Consider the following 17,084-nt stretch of genomic DNA (forward strand, 5'->3'; position numbering starts at 1 on the left):
TTGCTTAGTATGAATGTGTGCTTTGTTCATTTATTACAGCAGGATCCATTTAATAACTATTTTAGAGAATATTTTCATCTTAATTACTTAAACTTCTTAAACATGAAGTCTTACACTGGAGTGTCACTCCTTTGTCAGTCTTTTATCCCCAAAGGACTAAACATTGTGTAAAATATGTCATTTGAAAAAGAGTAACCTGCAAATAGCAACTCTAGAAGACTAATTGTAACTTTCTGAAAGAGCTCTGCAAGCTGTACTGGCAGTACTGAAAATGTTTTGGATGGTAATATATTTTGACAGAAAGCTTCCCATGAGATATCCTGTTAAAGGCAACAAAAATTGCACCAATTCAGAGAAATTACAGATTCATAAGTAGCACCAAAACATATTCTCCAGTACTCAACAGACATCAGAAATCTCTTCTATCTTACAGTAAAAAAGTTTATTCAAAAATGTGATAACCTGAAGCAAACTGTGTTTATATACCACACAGGGTCTAGTACCCAGATTTAAAGATAATAGATTAATGAAAGATAACAAAGCCTTCAAAAAGGTTGAAAATAATTTATTCATGATTCAGTAAAGGCAAAAGTATAGTTTAATGAAAAAAAGAATGAAAAGATTTCAAGGTTGCTGTAGCTGTTGATTTTGCCCATGGAAAAAAACTATATGATCATACCATAGCTCTGTATTACTGCTCTTTGCAAAAACTTTGGATTGACTTGACTTGTACAACTCAGGACTTCCATCTCTATCACTCATCACTGATTCCTGCCAACTTCCAGCCTTCACACCTGCCCATTATTCTCCAGGAAATCCTTTTCTTTCTTCCAGCCCTTCACCCTATCAGTATTTACCCATTCATTTACTCCCAAGTACAAACTGATAGGTGAACATTTCAAATCCATCCTGGCACTTCACTCCCACAGCCACTGCACCCTCCACTTTCCCCACCTCACCTGAGGCACTGAGCTAGGAAGGAACAGTGGCACTGTGTGAACAAACACTGGAACTCAGGGAGCAGGAATTCTGTGCACAAAGGGCACACACAGACTCAAAGAGTACCTACACTTCCACTTTGAGAGCCACCAGCACATGAGATCCAGACAAGAAAATCATGTTTTTATATATATATAAATCAGGTTTTTATATATATAAATACACACACACACTTTTAATAAGAAAACCTGACAAAGGAATAAACATACACAGAAAGTATGCAAGAATGTTTGTTTTGACTAGAACAAAAGTTGAATGGACTTAGTCAAGCCACATTACAACTCAGTGAGGACAGACATGCAAAATTAAAAGGGTATTAATTCTGTTTATCCAAAGAGGGATCAAGCTTACTTTAACACAGATGAAAGCAGTTCACAACGTACAATGTAGCTTAAACACGAATATGGATTGAATTGAAATTTGTAGTTATTTGAACGGGATGCAAGTCCTCTACAAACCTCTCCATAACCCTCTCTTAGAAAACTTAGGCTTATTTGCCTTGTTGCCATTTGCAACACTTAGTTGAAAGTCACTCTTCTCTTGCACACCTATGGTCCACCCCAGTGGCAGGATGACATCAGATACATTAACAAAGAGATGCCACCATAAAAGTACATACAATTAGGGTATCCAGGGAAATATAAATGCAGAAGACTAAAAAAGGGGCTTTCAAATGCCAAAAATATGCACTCACCAAAACCCACAATGAAACTAAGCATTTAATTACTCTGCAGAGATTAGTACAGCTCTGATGAATGCTATTAGTCTGAATTTGCTGCTTTTACAGAGAATAGATGTTTGCAATTACTCGAAGTCTAACACTTTTTAAACAAAAGGGGAAAAGGATAATTGTGAAAAGACTAAAGTTGAAAGGTTTTGTGTGTCAGAAATGCTCAAGCCTTGTATTTTATAATAAAATTCAATATTCATATCTTTGAAAAATTTACAAAACAACTGAACAAAACGTGTATTTTCTTGAACTATTTATACACCCAAGAAGTTGCAATGCTTTCTGCATTAGAGCAAACACTGTAATGACTAGTTAGAGAGAGAAATGTAAATGATGCAGGCAAGCACTGAGTGCTGTATCACTCATGGAGAGCTGCCAACAAGCCCCCACTCACTCACAGGAGCTGGCTGGCAGCAGCCACAAATCCTTATTACCTGCAAAGCTGCATTTGGCATCTGAAAGCATGGAAATTACTTTTCTCTAAGGAATTACAATTATATGATTATTCTTTGACAGCTGCTACTCCCGGTACACTAAACATGAAAAGCTAAATTTATCCAGTCTTCACTATCAAGATTAAAAGGAGAGACTGCCATATTTATTCTACTGTTGATTCAGAAATCCTTCACAATAATCTCCAACTATTTTTGTGATTTTTTTTACCTCTAGAATATAGTTCCATCCCTTTTCATTGAAGACATCATCTTGAAAATGCTCCCTATATACTTCTTTGGCTTCCTTGATTTTCTCTTTGGTCACCACTTTACCTGGAGTTTCAGAAAGAGATTAAAGCTTAGAAACTTGAAATATTCATCAACTGATAAAATAAATAACAAAAGGTTCAGGCACAGCAAAGTTACTTTGTCTTCAACACAGATATGAAGGAAACGTCAAATGCAGAATGCTTACATCATATTTTAATTTATTATACAGATTAGAAAGCTCAAGAAACCATGAGGGTAAAATACACTTGTGGTTTGCAGCTGACTCAGGAAAATTTTGAGATTGTTACTCTTTTATGACGGTCAAAAACCAGTCAAGAAGTTGAACAGCAGTGCTTTTCACAGAGGAATGTGTTGATTGTGCAAGCTGGTACATGCAGCAAGGACATATCCAGCACAAGGGTTAAGCTGTGCCATTGCAGAGGGAATCCCCATGGAGGGACTTTGCAACCAACCTTTGACTGACCACTTGTGCTTGGAACCAGCAGAATAACCACATTACTTGAATAAGCATGCTGCTGGTGTAGGGCCAGTCATCTACCTTAGAGAACAACCCTCAGATTGCTAAGGACAAAAGAAACAAAAGTATCCAGTGTTTTGATTATAATGACATTTCAGTCTTTGGTGGAATTGGCAGAGATGTTTATTAGATCAAGACAAAACCACACGATGTATGACTAAAGCTTTCCTTTACAGCTTGGCAGAAGGCAACAAGCACTCAGGTCAGAACAGGTGATATTTGTACATAAGGCAAAACAAATCTTGAACAGCACCAAGGAATTTTCAGCTGTTACTCCTAAAATTATCAGTATAAAAATCACTTTCATATGTCGCTGCCATACACAACGATCTAAGCTGAGGGCCATTCAAAATTTAAGGAAAATTAAAATTTAAGGAATTTTGAAACCATTATTGGTTTACACAGTAAACAAACGAGCAAATACAAAACTGAAGTTAATGCTCAAAATGCAAAATGTATTTTCCATCAAATCTTCTCTCTGCTTGTGACTATGCACAGCTTTGGTCTCTCTATTCATTCCAATTTTGCCCACTGTTGCAAAATGAATACCTTCTCATTTTTAATACACCATTGGCATAAATAAAGGCAGTAGAGAGATGTCTGAATTAAGAAGTTAATACCAATTTATGAGGGTGGATAACTTTTTTCACAATCATGTAAATAAGGTATTATGCATGTCACTACTTATGGTGTATCACGATAACCTGGAACTGTTTCAACTGTAAGGCTACAAGCTTGACAAAAAGTTAGACATTTAATTAGAGAAAAGGTTTTACTGGAATATAAGACAGTTACCTTTTAAATATTTATTCAGAATGTACTGTAAGCCATAAAAAACTGTTTCTTCATATTTCAGTTTCTTTAATTTGGAATTTTCAGTCTTCTTTTCACGACATTCAAAGTAGGAATATACCTTGCTTGTGTTAGGTGGATATTGCTTGTAGTGTGTAACCTACATCAAGAAAAAATTCAGTAAGAACTCAAAACATCACTACAAAGCACAAGATAAATCATATTTGTACATTAAAGCTTAAAAGTAACTCGCAGCTCTTCTGAACTGTGGTTATTTATCCATTCACATTCTACACAAGTATTTACAGAATTTCCAGGTTTTTAAACACACTCAATTTTCAGTTCCAAGGACTGTCTTCCCTCTGTTATTCCTTGCTTCTTTATCAAGTCTTCTTTTCCTGAGGTTAACCTCCCCCTCCCCTGGTGACCTGGCTTTGATTGACTGGGAAAGGCACTGGCTGGGATTTTAGGAGCAGCACAGAACACCAATGTGCCAGGGCAGATTTTGATCCACCACACCATGTCTAATAGCTACAGGAAGCACAAAATTCCATGCCACTACCAACACCTGCTTGAATCTGACTTCAGTTTTGCAGGCCACCGTCCCACAGCTCAGATAAACCCACCCAGAATGAAGAAGGCAGTGGCAATGGCCTTTACCCAAATGTGCCATTCCCTATGAGCAGAGTAGGTCTCTCAAACTCTGGTTACACCAAAGCCAGTTCACAAACCTGTTGCTGTCAGTAAAGCTGCTAAAATCTACCTGAGGTTTGTGCTTCCCTACAAAGTTTGCTAAATGGGCTTTTTTTTCAAAATTTGAAAAAGTTCACATAAAGGAAGCATGAGAAGTTGCTGCCTGTGTGTATTACGTGAAAACTGGCCATAAAACACACAATGTTATGCTGAATTCAACTATTACAGCTTTTAAGAGCTCCTGATAATAAAATTAGCCAGAAATTTACTTTGATTAATAACAGCATTTGAAACAAGTACGCTCTAAACACCTAAAACCTTAAGCCTGCAAAATTTCATCTCCTAAAGTGTAAAAAGCAAAGTCCATACAAATCCATACTGAACAAAAAGAATACACAATGACAGAAACTTGGCACTATCAATGTTTAAATTACAGAATACACAAATCAAGGTAAAGTACCCCCAAAGTTGAAGGTATCAAGAGTTTTCTTAAATTATGATGGGAAGTCTGTGAACAAGTCTGTACATTCCATAAGGAAAAACCGTTCCTACAACTGAGAAAGCAGCACTGTACATCAGAACAAAATTCAAATGGTTGGGAAATCCTGTGTGAATTTTTTTCAAACTCCCATATTTACAGGTTAGAGTGTCAATTCATTATATGTTTCTTGCTGTTACTCACTCAAAATAACCTTAAAAATTTGTTTCTAATACCGCAAGGAATTGGAAAAGGGACAGTTTTACTGTTTCTTCCTTCTTGTCTTGATATTTTTTTAAACATATCCCTGACATTCTCAAATAAAAATATTTGAAGGATGCTTTACCTGTATTCCTCAAACTGTACATTAAAGGATTTTAAAATTACAGTTTCCCTTCTCCTCTCAAATGTCATTTAAATTGAGTATTTGACTCAGATTGGACAATGAACTACTCAACTGAATTTCTGGTTCTCCTATACCAGCACAAGGCTGTTATCGTTGCGTTTCCAATGCTGCAAGGAAACATTCAAGGAAGGTCAATTTAAAGATCATTCCATTGTCTTTGCTTGTATGAGGTTTACAAGGCCAATCAAATAAAACCCAGGCTTGTCATTGCACATTTTATGCCCTGCCTTCAAACAAAGCATGGCACCACAGGCATTTAATGGAGCACAAACCTCTTCTGTTACAATTCCACAGCCACTCAAAAGCAGAATGCCTAAGAGTAGCAATGTTAGACCCAAAGACAAAACCTGGCTTTTACATTTAGTTCTAGCTATTAATAAATGTCTCGCTTCACAAATTATAACATGCCCTTTCTAGTTCTGTGCAGAACTTCCAAGAAGTAATCACACTGCCAGCTCAAAGAAAACTCTCTGCATATCATCACATTTAAAGGAAAATAAAATCCCTGCACAAAACAAAACACATACACACACACCATCCTTTCTTCTTTACTATGGAGCAGACAAAAATAGGCTCCATTTCACTCCATGTCTTTCTATTGAATGGGTTTATGAACACACACATATTGTGTATGAAATTGTATTGAATGCACTCTAAGAAAAAGATCCTGTAACAAATCCTTAGAATGTTCATGCACTGTAAAGACGCAGTGTGGGAACTCCTCCCCTCCCACTGGTGCCACCAAGATAAGTTACAGCAACCTCATGAAAAATTCTGCTCAATTTTACAACTGGTACTGGACTTTTGAGTTTGTGATTTCAGAGCAAAGGCTCAACACAGAGCTCAGCAGCTGCAAGTGTGCACAGCAAATGTCCCAGGACCAATCCTCCACATGAATATCTCAGTTCCTTGTGGCAAGCTCCAGAGCAAAGCAAAGCAATGCTGCTGTACTCATCATAACAGTTCGAACAATGAAAACTATACCTGCATGAGATGGGATACTCAGGTTTCCTTAAAAAGTTTATACAACTTACCAATGGGGAAGTTACTGAAGCCAACACCTACATTGTAATGAAAATGTGTGTAATCTTCCACTCACATCTTTAAAATATATTAGACTTTGACAGTTCAAAGGCATCTCCTCCTGCTATATGTTTCTCTCTGTCACAATGGTTACAGGCCCAAATTAACTTAGGGTGCACAGTGCACCCACTGAGCTGGTGCCACCTTTTCTCATTGCATTTAAGTACACTCTTTTAGGGACTTATTCTAGCTCTGCTTTAAAGCATGATCACAAAACACTGTGCTCTGGCTGCAAAGCAGAACTTGAGAGCTGCAATCAGGATGAAATGCCAACAGATTTATCCTCTATATTGCATACCTGGGGACACAGCTCCTCCGGACTACCTTGCTGACAGCTTCAACCTAAAAAAAAACCTCCACTCAAGTTTCTCAAGCATTGCATCACAGGTTTAGCTATCTTTTCTGACATAAGATTAGATCCTACCCTGAAAATACATACTAGCTAGTGTCCAGAAGATAGTTACTCCTAGGGATTAAAACATACATGAAAGTTTAGTGTTTGACAGAAATATAATTTTATTGATTAAGTTGCTGTAAGTACTTGAAGGAGATAAGGAACTAATTTTGCAAGTCACATGTGTAGTATTCAATTATATTCTTCACACATTAAAATCTATTTAAACAGTGAAAATACACATCCCTGGCAATTAAAATATTTACATCTGAGCAAACCTTACAGCTGCAATTTTAAAGATACTTCTTTTGACATTCCACAAAGTTGTTACTTTTACCCACAAATCTGAGACACCCTTTTAAATATTACTCAATATTTAAAGGCACAATCACAATCTTAAAAGTACCACACTTCCCAACCACTGGCTACTTGAAGGGGGCTTGTAAAAAAGATGTGGACACACTTTTTAGCAAGGCCTGCAGAAACAGGGCAAGAAGTGATGGTTTTAAACTAAAGGAGGGTAGATTCAGACTATATATAATAATTGTTTTGTGATGGAGTTAGTGAAACACTGGAGCAGGTTGCCCAGAGAGCTGACAGATGACCCATCCCTGGAAACTCTCAAGGTCAGGCTGGATGAGGCTTTGAGCAAACTGGTCTAGTTGGAGATGTTTCTGCTCACTGCAAAGGGGCTGGACTAGATGCTTTTGAAGGTCCCTTTCAACCCAAAGCATTCTTTGATTCTGTTATATAGGTGTGTAAGAAGTTAAGCACAAAACCTACAACCCCTGCTGAGTTATCTGGCCATCTTTTTGCTCCCAAGCCCTCAGACAGGGCACCATACTGATCAGGAATATCTGCCCACAAGATGTCACAGCAGCTGACTGTATTAGCTGTCATTTCTAGGCTTCTACATGGGGGAATAATGCCCATCTGCCACAGTGGTGGCCAGGAGGCTTGGCATGTAGTGAAATGCCTGGTGGTGCAAAAAAGAGCGTGGAAAAGAAGGTCAAGGTCCAGGAGTGGGAACAGTTCACAGAAGACACAAAGAATGCAACTGAAAACAAAACAAATCAACAAGAAAAAACCTGACACAACACTAAAAGGCACTTGGACAACGAAAACTATGCTTCAAAAAATGCCTGATCTTTGTTGTCTGATGAAGACTTGCATCTTTCTGTATCCTACAGGAGAGTAGAAAGAACAACCAGAGGCAATGTACAATATTTGATATTAAATTTTATGTGACTTGAGAGATTAAGGCAGTATTGATAACTCTATGCTTTCAGTTAGGGGATGACAGAAGCAGGACTTGTACAGGTAAGTAGCAGTGACTATAAAGTCAGAAGGAAATCCCTTCTCTTCAGGAAGAAAAAAACCCCCAACCAACAAACAGAAAAGCAAACAAAAGCCTCTACTGGGATTAAGAGACCCTTACAAGAAAACAACTCTCCAAAGTATCTTCAAAGGCCTTTTGATGTTTAGTTCAAAGGCTATGGTTTAGGTTTTGTCTATAAAACATATGACAAACAGCTTTGGCACTACTACCTACAAGATTATGTACTATGACTGAAATAGAGCACTTTTATTCCAGTTGTGATAGCTCCTTGTTTAATTTAATGCAAATAAAGGTATATTCTGCACAAAGAATACTTTCAACAAGGACTACATCTATTTAATTAAATCAAGGGTTTTTTTGAGGAAAAAAGCATGAACCACAAATTGCATTTAGATCATAAAAAAACTACCCCAAACATTAAGAGTTAAATTTTAAGAAAAGGGAGTTAATGGGTATTCAACATAAAATAGGGATGACTAAAGTAAACGCTGCATTTTTCTAAGCCAGATAAAAAGATATTTGGCATAAAAATATAAATATTCTTACAATCTACAAGCTTGGTTGTACAGGATATTGTGACAAATTTACTTTAAAAGGTTATTTAAGCCCATGTAATTCAACTACTTGAAAACATGGGAAAAACAAATAGGACATGAGAAGTCAGGTGCAGCCAAAATCTCCACTGGTGGTAATTCCTGATGCTCCCCTAGGCCAGATGCCAACATGAACCATCAGAAAGATGCTTCCAAGCCCTGTCTACAGTGGAGAAAGCACTTACCCAGCAGCATCTTGCCTGCACTGTAACTCTCATGTGACAAGATGATACCAGTTCAAGTGAGACAGTATTTGAACTTTCCGGAGCTATTTTGGAAAATCCTTAGCGCTGAATGAGTACAGAACAACCTGGCCACTGCACCCATGGTGCCACAGAGCCACAACAATGAAGCCTCAGAGAGACAGGAGGCAGGTTAAGCAGGAGTAACATGGCCTGGGCTCGGGGCCACTTGGCCAGGACACTGCAGGCCCCCTGTCACAGGGGCCAAAGCACAGGCTGGGCACTGCACTGCAAGAGACATCTGGGGGGTCCCTCACCCCCAGGATGCCTTACTCACCCCCAATGCCTTACCCAGCTTCAGTGCAGTGGTACTGCTGGTATTCACACCAGGGAGACTTCTGCAAAGACCCCAAGACTTCCATGAGTTGTGGTATTACATGTTATTTACAAACATCATGGGAAAAGGCCATGGATGCAATACTGTTTTACCTAAACCTTTAGGAGATTTAGCCAACAGAGCAGCTAAAAGCAAAGTCTGCCAACAACCTACAGGGAAAACAGCATTATTAGCAACAATAAGGAGATGAAACAGGACTTAGAGCAGTCTCTTTCCCCCTATGAGATATACCTCACTGAGATGAGGTAACTAACAGCAGTGATAAGGCATTGTGACCCTCTTCAGGAAAAAACCCAACACAACTGTGACTAACAGTTACATTCAACAGGGATGCTTTGGCAGCATTCAAGCAATCACAGAAGGAATCCACACCACGACAGTGGAAATGAAAACCAAACCAAAAGCCAGTATGGTTAAATGATAAATTTATTTGAACAAGAGAGGAAATGCCAGAAGAATCAATCTTTAATAATTCAAGAGAAAGGGCATCCAACAGCAGCAAGTAAAGTGCAAGACATTCTTAAGTGAGTTAAAAAAAAAAATCTAAGAGTCAAGTAGAATCTTACTATTTTGATTACACAAGCTTCAGATTACCATACGGGGGAAAAAAAAGCTTTAGAGAGACTCCAGGCCCCTTATTAGAATGCACAGGATTGAGACAATGTGCAAGAACCAAAGTGAGAACATTGGGAGATATCAGCTCTTAGGAGATGAGAGATAAGCTAACAGAGGTTATGGCTGAGTGATGACCTTCTACCACTTCTAATGTCTCCATATTTGAGTTCATCCATCATTTCTTATGTGCGTATTGAAAAATAAGAGGACAAGAGGTGAGGAAAAAAGTTAAGAGACCAGTCAGTACTATGAAAAATAAGAAAAGCACATGCAAGCAACTGAATTCCTATGGAAGCTGCACATTACAGCAGAGATGCTGTACATGACCAGGTCCACATTCATTTAAAGCACAAGGTTAATTGTAAGCACTAGAACTAAATGTGTTCTAAATTTCTCAGACAAAACACAGAGCTTAAAACCAGCCACACTTTGCAGTTGATTGCTTTACCACTAAAGACTTTCATGGTTTTTGCTGTGGTTTAACCCCAACTGGCAACCAAGCCTCAAATGCCACTCATTCACTCCTCCTAGTGAGACGGGGAGAGAATCCGAAGGGTAGAAGTGGAAAACTCATGGGTTGGGATAAAGACAGTTTAACAGGGAAAGCAAAACTTCTCTGCATGTAGGCAAAGCAGAAGAGGGAATTCACTCATCACTTCCCACGGGCAGGCAGGTGTTCAGGCATTCCCAGAAAAGCCGGGCTCCAGCCTGTGTAGCGTTTACTGGGGAAGACAAATGCCACTACTCCAAACGTTCCCCCCTTTACTCCTTCTTCCCCCAGCTTTATTCACTAAGCCTGATGTCATGTGGTATGGAATATCCCTTGGGTCAGCTGGGGTCAGCTGTCCTGGGGTCCCCTCCCAGCTTCCTCCTTGCTGGTGGGATGGTGTATGGGGCAGAAAAGGCCTTGACTCTGTGCAGGCACTACTCAGCAATATCAAAAATATCCCTGAATTATCAGCATTGTTTTCAGCACAAATCCAAACCATAGCCTCATACCAGCTACTAGGAAGAAAATTAACTCTACCTCAGTCAAGCCAGCAGTTTTACATCCAAGACTATCACAAAAGAGATGACAAAATGTATTATGTTTACTGTCTACATCTGTCACTAGTCTGCTGTACTACTGCACACGCTGTGTTAAGTTTCCCGCTCCTTAATGAAAAAGGAAAAACATTTACTTTTCAACAATGAAAGCTGCAGTGGTTCTAGAAGGGCTGCTTCCTACTAATTTAAAAATTATCTGAATACTGTACAGTTGCAGTGCTCCTTTTGAGCAATGGTGTCTTGGGGTTTGTAACAGGACCATGTGACTGCAAATGAAAACTTGGAAAATTACGAAGCTAGACAGTGTGAAGACTGTGTCTTACAAGAGTGCTGAGCCAGACGCTTCCGATGCTTTGCACTGGCAGAATTACAGGAGATAACACTCACACTCCCACCACAAGATTTTAATTAAGAAAAAAATATATATATGGGCTGTTGCACAGAGTATTTTGCAGTCATTACGTACTAGTCAAATCCAGTAGGCTAAAGAGTACTCATGTTTCTTCCTCACATACCTCTAGTCTTCTAAATAAAGAATACACAGGCTGTCAGAGCCTAGAATAAACACACACTCACGTGAAGGGCTTCAGAACTCAGTGCTCTCCTACATCCACACAGAGTAAAAAGTCATCTGAAGCGACAAATACTTAAAATTCAACACATAAGGCATACAGAAGAAAAACATACATTTTGGGTTTCCTTGAAGCATCCAGAAAGAAATTAATTCTGAAACAGATCTCATTTAACGTCCAGATAGCAAGTCAGCTCCTCCTAAGAGGTAATTGCATGGCAGCTTATTATAACTATCAGCTTAATTATGAAACATGCCAAGCAACAGATCTAATTGGCAAAAGCAAAATAAGCTGTTATTACTGCAGTAAACAAGGGTCAGTCAATAGCAGCTCATGGCCCATCCAACCCAGGCCTGGTCTGTGCCAGTCACGGCTGTCCTCCCACTGAACAGCACAGCTCTGCCAAGCTGATCCTCTCAACACAGTTTCAGACTACCTATACTCTGCAATATTTCTTGCCTGTGCAGAAATAAACAAATATAGGCTAAACAGAGCACTGGGAATCACAGAGAAAGAAAATGCAGAGGAGGTGTGTCAGCAATGTCAGACAAATGAGGCACTGAGGGCAAGGACCCTTTCACTGGGGAAGGGCAGAGAGTGAACAGAACCCCACTGTCTCAGAGGGACAAGACTGCTACAGAATATTGTATCATGTATATACAGCTAGCTGTACAGATGGAGCTGTATAAATTGTACCTTGCTGCAGACACAAGACTAAGACATCAGGCAACAGAAACAGCGATTTTCAAGGAGCCAGGTGATAGCCCCTCACTTGCAGTTTTCTATCAACAAGGATTTTAACTTCAAATACTTCCCCTTTTCAGTAATACCAAATCACCAGTAGAAAACTTCACTAATAGAAATACCATTGCTCTAGTGCACATAAAGACATTGAGGTTCCCCAGATAACACTGCACTGATGAATCTCTTGAGAGTCTCATGATCAGAAGAATTAAAAGGACTGCTGTTATTTATCAGCATGTTGCACACACACTATACCAAATGCTCATGCCCAGACTCTGAGGGGATGGCATATAATTCCTAGCATACAGGAAGAATTATACTTTTGGGGTATTTGTAAAAGCTTAAAAATACAGAATAAAGTACACAGGAAGAAGAATCTAAGTGATGTAAAAAGATTTATCCTGTTATTGGGTTTAGAGATAAACTGTATAATTTGAAGCCCAGCCTCAAAATCCTGGAGCACTTGTACAATTGAGTAAGCTCCAGTCTATAAGAGAAGCTCAGTTCTGGAACCAGTGGATATTCACCTACTGGGAACTACTCCTGTCTAGGAATTCACTTTAACTACTAGCAATCAGCATGATACTCAGCATTTTTCAAAAACACTTGAAAGATTTTGAAACTGGGTATTTAATAATCTCCATTGTTTAAGAGGAAATGTCCTATGATGCACATGCAGACAGGAAAATAGTGTAGGAGGAGGGGAGGCTGGATAGGCTCTCAACAGACAAATCTCTGCCTACTGAATTACTTTGTTTCTGAAACTGTATAGGCACTAAATCAGTAATGAGTTGTTTTTTCATCCCAAATTTCCAAATGCAGCAACACAGCACTGGGACACTGGAGCTAGTACTCAAACTAACAAGTTGTGACAGACACGACCCTGAGACGCCACAACTTTTTTATTGATGGACAACTGCCTAAGCTGGGGTTGTACCACTCACTATGGTCTGCATACCATATGGTGTTTATGGCATTTAAACCTGTATGGCTTAAGTACCATACAGGTGTTTATTTCTACGTGATTTTTGTCATCAACATTAGCTTGTATGGACTGGCATCTACTGCAATTAGATCACCATGTAAACTTCTGATCCATGTTTTTTCTCAGTCTAAATGTTATGTACAGACAGTTCTGCATACACAAACAGATGCTACATTTGTGGATACAGCAGAACTATCTAAACAAAATAAAAAGAAAAGCAAAAATTCCCCAATCAACCATCACTGTTGTTTAATTGCTAATAGGAGTGTTTGGTAACTCCTGTAAAAAGCTTGACATTGCAAACCACGAGTGCAGTTTTAGTGCAGTTTTACTGAAAGTGCTCTCACTAAGTGAGTTTCATTGATTGGGAAACGCCAGTATCATCCAGGGAGCAGATAAGTGATGTTTGCTCATATTACCTAACAAGATAAAAGCAGCTACTTGTTTAAGCATTGTTCAGAGACACTGCATTTCCTAAGATTTGGAAAAAAGCATATGGAAAGACAGACAATTTGAATAGCCTTAACAAAGCAACTGAGGGGGGCAACAGTTCTAAATATAATACAAAATGCTCCTAAGCTGCCACAGAAAACGTCATCCAAATTCGGTTTTAAACTGGGAAAAAAACCTAAAAAACACCTCAGGCCTTTATTTGACCTCTTTAAGACGTCTACCACTCCTAGAATGTTACCATGTCATACTATGAAACAGCAAACAAAACAGAAGCAAACTGGTTTTATGTCAATCCAGTGTGCTGAACTGCCACCAATCCTTGAGCACACCCAGAGAAATTAGAAAAAGTAGTGTAGATACTCTTTTAACCCAGGCCTGCAGTGTTTAATGTGATTAGTCTCAGACATGGAAAAAAAGTGCATCTTCCATATTTGAATAAGTTAGACAACAAACACTTAAACCTGGTTCATAAAGAGCACTGTAGTCAGATTACACCCGGAATGGAAGCAGCTTTGCAAGCCCTCAGTTGCAGCGACAGGATGCCCTGACTGAGCTGCTCCAAGATTTATCAGCATCTCCCAAAACACTTTCCCACAAACACCAACAACAGCTGTTAACTTTCTTTATGTCTTGATGCAACTTATAGTATTGATAATAATAACGAAAATAATAGTAATAGCAATAATAATATCACAAGTCAGCAACTACTGAGGTTTGTACCTTAGTAGTTACTCAGTAACAAGACCTGGTCACAACATAGCTTGTTGTGATCTTGTTGTTTGCTTTCTCAATTCCTCCATCCAGAAGTACCCTCATCCCTGAAAACTCATCCCAGCATCCCAACGCTCAAAGAGCTAAAACACAATAAATGCTTTACAACGACAACCAGGACTGTTACTTGTAGATTTGTTTACAACAACCTCGTGGACACTGCAACGCAGCTGCTGAAGGAAATAAGCGATCCCTGCAGCCTCGGAGAGGCCGGGCACACGTGTCCAGCCCGGCGGGGGAGTCACAGGGGGGGCTGTGCCCAGAGCCTGGATGCTGAGCGCTCCCATGAGCGCGGCACAGGGGCAGCTCCGGCCCGGGCACACGGGCTGCGAGGCACGGCCGGGGCAGGCAGCTCCGGCCCGGGCACACGGGCTGCGAGGCACGGCAGGCGCTGCCGGGGCACAGAGCACCGGCGCGGGGCCCGGACAGGGCGCCTGCACTTTGTCACCGCTGTCAGCCCCGCTATTTCCAGGAAACGAAGGGAGGGCCGTGCGTGCGCCTCTCCGCTCTAACCTCCACCTTGCCGAGCCAATGTGACACCGCAGTGCCCGGAGCTAAGCACGGGGCTGGCGAACACGGATTTTGCGCCAGCCGGCTCCCGGGGCGCGCTGCATCGCCGCCAGGCGCACGGCCGCGGGCAGGAGCGGAGCACAGCGGGAGGGACGCGGCGGGGGAGAGGGAAGGAGCGGCTGCCCCGCGGCAGCGCCGTGCGTGCCCTCCGCGACCCCGGCCGGGGTGGGGGCGGGCAGCCCGGCGGGGCCGGACGATGCTCGGGGCCGGGCGGCTCCCGCCTCCCGCGTGCCCGCCATGGCTGCCCCCCGCGCCCAGAGGCGGCGGGATGGCGGCGCTTTCACTTTCTTTTCTGGCCCCACCGCCGCCCCCCGGCTGCGCGGCCCCCGGCACCCCGTGGGCAGCGACTCGGGGCTGCCGGAGGCGAGAGGGGCACCCCCGGCCGGGCCTGCGCCGTCCCCCCCGCACCGCCCGGGTGAGGCCGGGCACCCTCACCGGCGCCCCGGGGGATCTCCCGGCCTCGGCCAGGCAGGCAGAGGCCGGTGGCGGCGGGACCGGCCTGGCTCGGCGCCTCGCGGACGGCGCGCACCGGCGGGTCCGGTGTCCGCAGAGGTGACCCCCTCTCTCCCGCCCGGCTGTCCGTGCCCACCTTGTAGGAGTCGGTGGCGAGGAGGATGTTGAACTCGGCTCCCGCCGCAGCGCACTCCATGTCGCCGAGCCCCGGGAGGCGCCGCCGCCCGCACGGACAGAACCGGGCTCCGCCGCCACCGCTGGCGTTTTGAGCGGGGGGAGCACGGGGAGAGGGGGCGGGGCGGAAACAGGGGATCGCGGCCTGGGCGGGCGCGCGCGGGGACGCTGATTGGTTGGACCGCTCGTCCACCGAGGGCGGTTCCCTGACGTCACGGCGAGGGGGGCGGGGCCGGGGCGCCGCGGGGGCTCCTATTGGTCCTGCCGCTGGCCGGTGCAGGGGGAGGGGCGGGTGGGGAGCGTCCCGCGCCGCACGTTCTCTTTCATTGGGTTTGGGCGGGGCCGGCCCGGTGACGTCACCGTGCGGCCGGCGGGCGCCCTCTGGCTGTAGCAAGCGGCGCGCGCTCGGCTGAACGGGCGGTGGGGCTGAGGCGGGCGGGGGCGGTGCGCATGCGCAGTGGGGTCCCGGTTTCGGTTCTCGGCAGCCGCGGTTTCGGGAAAGGGGAGGCGGCACCGGCACCGGCACCAGCCCGGGCTCGGGGGGACCCCCGCCCGCACCAGCGCCCGCACTCGCTCCCGGCCGGGCCTAGTTCCTGGGCAGCCGCTGCGCTCTGCGGTCCCTTTTACCAGCGCCTGGGGCTGATGCCGTGTGGGGAAGGACCTGCCGGCCTTCCCGAGCACCCCGATCTCCATCCACCCCCACTGCCCACGCTCGGCACCGGCTGCCTCCGTGGAAGAACGTGACACTTTTTGACAGAAATACTTCCTAGCATTCTTTACAGTTGCTGTCGATCGGGGATTACATATAAAATTACACCTGCTTTCCAAACAACTTACGTTGTTGTTCAATCATAAACAAATCCAAAAATTGTATGTTGTATCCATAACATCCCTGTGAGCTACATTAATTTGATTACTCTTGTGAGTCCCTGTTGACCTCAGCATGCTCTTGTTTTATGCATTCCATGAGAGAAAAGCACCAGTTTTATATGTATAAATACATAAAAATACATATACCTTGCCCAGAGAGGCTGTGGGGTTGCAGGAGATATCCAGGAACCATCCAGTCACAATCCTGTGCCATGTGCCAGCTCCAGGCTGACCCTGCCCGGGCAGGGAGCTTGGACGAGACACCCACTGTGCTCCCTTCCTGCTGTACCCACTCTGTGATCCTGGAAACTTCTTTGCCTTCTCTGGAGGGAAAGGGTTTCCCTACAACAGGAAAAGGTCTGTGAAGAAGTTAGAAACATTAAGAGACTCCATATATCAGGAGTTTCATGTACACTTCCCTCTGCCATCTTGTTTGAGTGCTGTTTTTCACCAAAATATAAAATTAGCAGTGGCAATTGCTGTTATTGCTATTAGCACCATG

At 42.9% G+C, this 17,084-nt stretch overlaps 1 protein-coding gene across 2 annotated transcripts in view; it reads right to left on the bottom strand.

Moving 5' to 3' along the window:
* The window catches only part of NAMPT (nicotinamide phosphoribosyltransferase), a 31,128-nt gene extending 15,284 nt beyond the window's left edge, over positions 1-15,844 (bottom strand). The window contains exons 1-3 of one of the 2 annotated variants that reach the window (XM_074538867.1): positions 15,675-15,844; positions 3,767-3,923; positions 2,393-2,496 (exon numbers count right to left, since the gene is read on the bottom strand). In XM_074538867.1, the coding sequence (XP_074394968.1) occupies positions 2,393-2,496; positions 3,767-3,923; positions 15,675-15,734 (321 nt within the window). In that variant the 5' untranslated portion in view covers positions 15,735-15,844. The remainder of the gene's footprint in view (positions 1-2,392; positions 2,497-3,766; positions 3,924-15,674) is intronic. The other variant, XM_074538868.1, reaches the window with a different exon arrangement.
* Between the last annotated feature and the right edge of the window lie 1,240 nt (positions 15,845-17,084).

The sequence above is a fragment of the Zonotrichia albicollis genome, chromosome 4 (assembly GCF_047830755.1).
Source record: "Zonotrichia albicollis isolate bZonAlb1 chromosome 4, bZonAlb1.hap1, whole genome shotgun sequence".
Classification (NCBI taxonomy): domain Eukaryota; kingdom Metazoa; phylum Chordata; class Aves; order Passeriformes; family Passerellidae; genus Zonotrichia; species Zonotrichia albicollis.